Source organism: Benincasa hispida, chromosome 1 (genome assembly GCF_009727055.1).
Source record: "Benincasa hispida cultivar B227 chromosome 1, ASM972705v1, whole genome shotgun sequence".
NCBI lineage: Eukaryota > Viridiplantae > Streptophyta > Magnoliopsida > Cucurbitales > Cucurbitaceae > Benincasa > Benincasa hispida.
In genome coordinates this window covers 93,205,540-93,208,888 of record NC_052349.1, presented here as the reverse complement: position 1 = coordinate 93,208,888, position 3,349 = coordinate 93,205,540, and the positions used below count along the sequence as shown (strand labels likewise).

At 35.8% G+C, this 3,349-nt stretch overlaps 1 protein-coding gene across 1 annotated transcript; it reads left to right on the top strand.

Annotated features, from left to right (window-relative positions):
• Positions 1 to 526: 526 nt before the first annotated feature.
• LOC120080248 lies at positions 527 to 1,053 on the top strand. Its single transcript, XM_039034864.1, has 2 exons — positions 527 to 877; positions 1,015 to 1,053. Exons 1-2 carry the CDS (start codon positions 527 to 529, stop codon positions 1,051 to 1,053), a joined length of 390 nt encoding a protein of 129 aa, XP_038890792.1.
• Positions 1,054 to 3,349: the final 2,296 nt, after the last annotated feature.

Below are 3,349 nucleotides of genomic sequence, written 5' to 3'. Positions count from 1 at the left end.
TAGTGGAGAAACTGATGAATCTTGGGTGTGGTTCCTTCAACAATTAAGATGTGCAACCGGACAAGTTCATGATTTGGTTATTGTATCAGATAGACACCTTAGCTAAAAAAAGTCAATTATCACGGTCTTCCCAGAAGCATTTCATGGTATCTGCATCCATCACTTGAAAGCTAATTTATTAGTTAATTTTAAGAATAAAGATATTTTGGATATTTTTGACAAAGCAACCATGGCAAGTTGTGAGTTTGTGTTCAACTACCATTGGAGTCAATTTGCAGGGTATCTAGGTGCACGGAAATAACTAGAAGATATTGGTCTTGAACGGTGGGCTAGGGTGTACCAATGTAATAGAAGGTACAATCAAATGACAAAAAATCTCGCCGAGTGCATAAACAGAGTGTTAAAAGATGCACGACAGTTACCAATCACTTCATTTCTAGACCATATTAGAGGTTAGTTACAAGACTTGTATTACAAACATTGAACAGATGCATCAAATAATACGTCAAGACTATCAGACTATGCGATGGCAATAATTCGTGACGCGACAAACAAAGCGAGCAAACATGAAGTTAGGCCAATTGACCAACATGAGTTTGAGGTGATAGATGGAGGTTTGGGAGGCCGTGTAAATATTCATGCAAGAACATGCACTTGTCGCAAGTTTGATTATTATGAAATCTCTTGTTCACACGCCATTGCTGCATGCAGGGTTCGGAATATTGATTCTACCTCTTTTTGTTCATGGGTATACTCTATTGATGCAATGCTGGCTGCGTATGCTGAACCTATACGACCACTTGGACACTTTTTGGAGTGGAAACAATCATTGGCCTTCGTCGATGTTGAAACATTGCCTCCAAAAAGAGTTCCAAGAGTAGGTCGCCCACAAACAATAAGATTTCATTCTATAGGTGAATTTCATCAAGTCCACAGGTATTTAGATGTGGGCAACGGGGTCACAACAAAACGATATGCAATCAACCTTTGTTGTTTTGTTGTTTTTTTGTGTAGGATAGTATCAGCAACAATGGAAGTACAAGGATCATCTAAGCACTCAAATTCACTAATTTTTGCAAAGTATAAAGCATGCTCTTGTAGAAAACAAGTGAGTTTCAAGACATAGCTCTTATAGAACTTTTTTAAAGCTTCTTCTCCAAATCTTATTGCAGACCACCTCAAGATATTCCCCACTATTCTCTTGGTGCTCTAGATTGAGTTGTGAGACTCAAAACAAACTTGAATCAAGGGATGAAGAAGAAATGTCCACTGCAGAAATCTAGTTGAAGAACTCTTTCTTCAAACCGAATTTTCTCTCAAATTATCTATAGATTGCATGCCTGATTTTCACTCGAATCTCTTCATTATATTGTAGACCAACATGCAAAGGAGAGACTTGCATGAGTTGTAGCTCATGCTTGGAGAAGACAAGGCAAAGAGAATGCATTTTGTGTGAGCACCTTAAGTGATGGATAATGGAAATCTTCTTTTTCCATTTTGTGTGTTTTGTTTTTTTCTTTTTCTATTTTATCATAAAAAAAATTTAATTTTATAAAATCTATTTTAATTTTAAAAATGAAAAAATTTAATTAATTTCATAAATTAATTATTAAATAAAACTTAATTAATTTAATATCAAATATGAAATTAATTTTAACACATATCCATCTTTATATATTTACATCATATTTAAATATATGAATTTTTCTATTCTGTTTAATTCTAAAATTAAACATGTAATTATATCTCATATAATTACTAATTTCTTTAATTCTAATTTAAACGTTTCAAATTAACTTATCACGTTATTCTAGAGCTAGTCCGTTACGAGCTAGTACAGGGACCTCGCGGACCTACAGATCATGGGCTCCAATGATATGAGATTAATTGGCTAAACTCATTAAGCCGAATTAATCCCTATTCGTTAACTAATGGGTTACTCCACTAAAGCTCATAGTTGCACTCCCCTCACTGTAGATAGATTATGTCCACATGATTTAACCATAATTAGTAAGTTGACCCTTCACAGGTTATTTGTAATAACGACTGGGTTAAAAATCTATTTTACCCCCGAGATTACGTCTTATTTCTCAAGTCCCTACCGATCCTCTAATGAATAACTGGTTTCTGATCCAATCACTAAACCAAACTCTCTCAGCCTAGTGAGAGGATGGGGCCCCTCATTCAAGACCTGGATTCAGTACTTGAGAGAACAACCTTTCTCTTATCCCTAAATCGGGTAAGCGTGAACTCAATCTTGCACCCTATGCCCCCAGTTATCTATCCAGTCTTACCCCTGAAATGGGAATCTTATTGAGTTGGCGCTGTTGAGCCAACCCTTATCTATGCAAATCTAAAGGCAATCCCGAATAAATAGGAGTTCATAGTTAGCTCAGGATTAAGATCGAGTTACCTAGGTCATCTAGGTGAAATAGTCAGTCTTATGCAGTAAACAACGTTATAAAGTAAGAGTGACTTATTTCTTGGTCCTGATCTTATGCAAACTTATTGAATAGGACACCCCCACTCCTCATGTCATAACATGTACGAATTAGGATCACATCGTATGTAGCACTTTACAGCTCTTTGTAATAATTACAGAGTAGGCCGCATCCAATGGTGTTACCAGAATAAGGTGCCCAATCTTATTCATGTATTGTAGATCATTTTGACTATTTACTTGAACCTGATCCACTCTTATGTCTCCACATAAAGTTCAAGTACTCATACAATAGTTGATTGGATTTAGACTTTCATACAATTTGTGAAATCAATAACAAGTATATTGATTATATAAAATGTTTATCATTTTACAAACTGTGAATTTTTAGGACATAAAACCCAACAATACTCCCACTTGGACTAAAAACTCAGTGGATCAATATATACAAATATATACAATGTTGAGTTTACATGGAGAGAATAAAATGTACAAATATAATAAACTAGGGCATTATAATACCTATAAATTCTCCCACTTGCCCTAGTGATACAAAACTCGTAGTCCTAGTCCTACTAGGTGACCCTTGAGCACTTTAGCTGAGAGGGCCTTCGTAAATGGATTAGCTAAGTTGTCTTTGGAATCAATCTGAGTGACGATAACGTCTCCTCTGTGTACAATCTCCCTGATGAGATGGTACTTCCATTCAATATGTTTTCCGCTTTTATGGCTTCGTGGATCCTTTGAATTTGCAACTGCTCTACTATTGTCACAATAAAGAGTGATAGGCAGGTGCATATTAGGAACTACTTCTAGATATGTCAGGAACTTTCTGAGCCATACTGCTTCTTTTGCTGCTTCACTTGTAGCTACATACTCAGCTTCCATTGTGGAGTCTGCAATACAACT

What these genes read in the sequence shown, in the direction of transcription:
- LOC120080248 (XM_039034864.1), top strand. Translation starts at nt 527, where the DNA reads ATGGCAATAATTCGTGACGCGACAAACAAAGCGAGCAAACATGAAGTT. An exon ending in CTCCAAAAAGAGTTCCAAGA is followed by an intron (nt 878 to 1,014) that starts GTAGGTCGCCCA and finishes TTTTTTGTGTAG; the next exon opens with GATAGTATCAGCAACAATGG.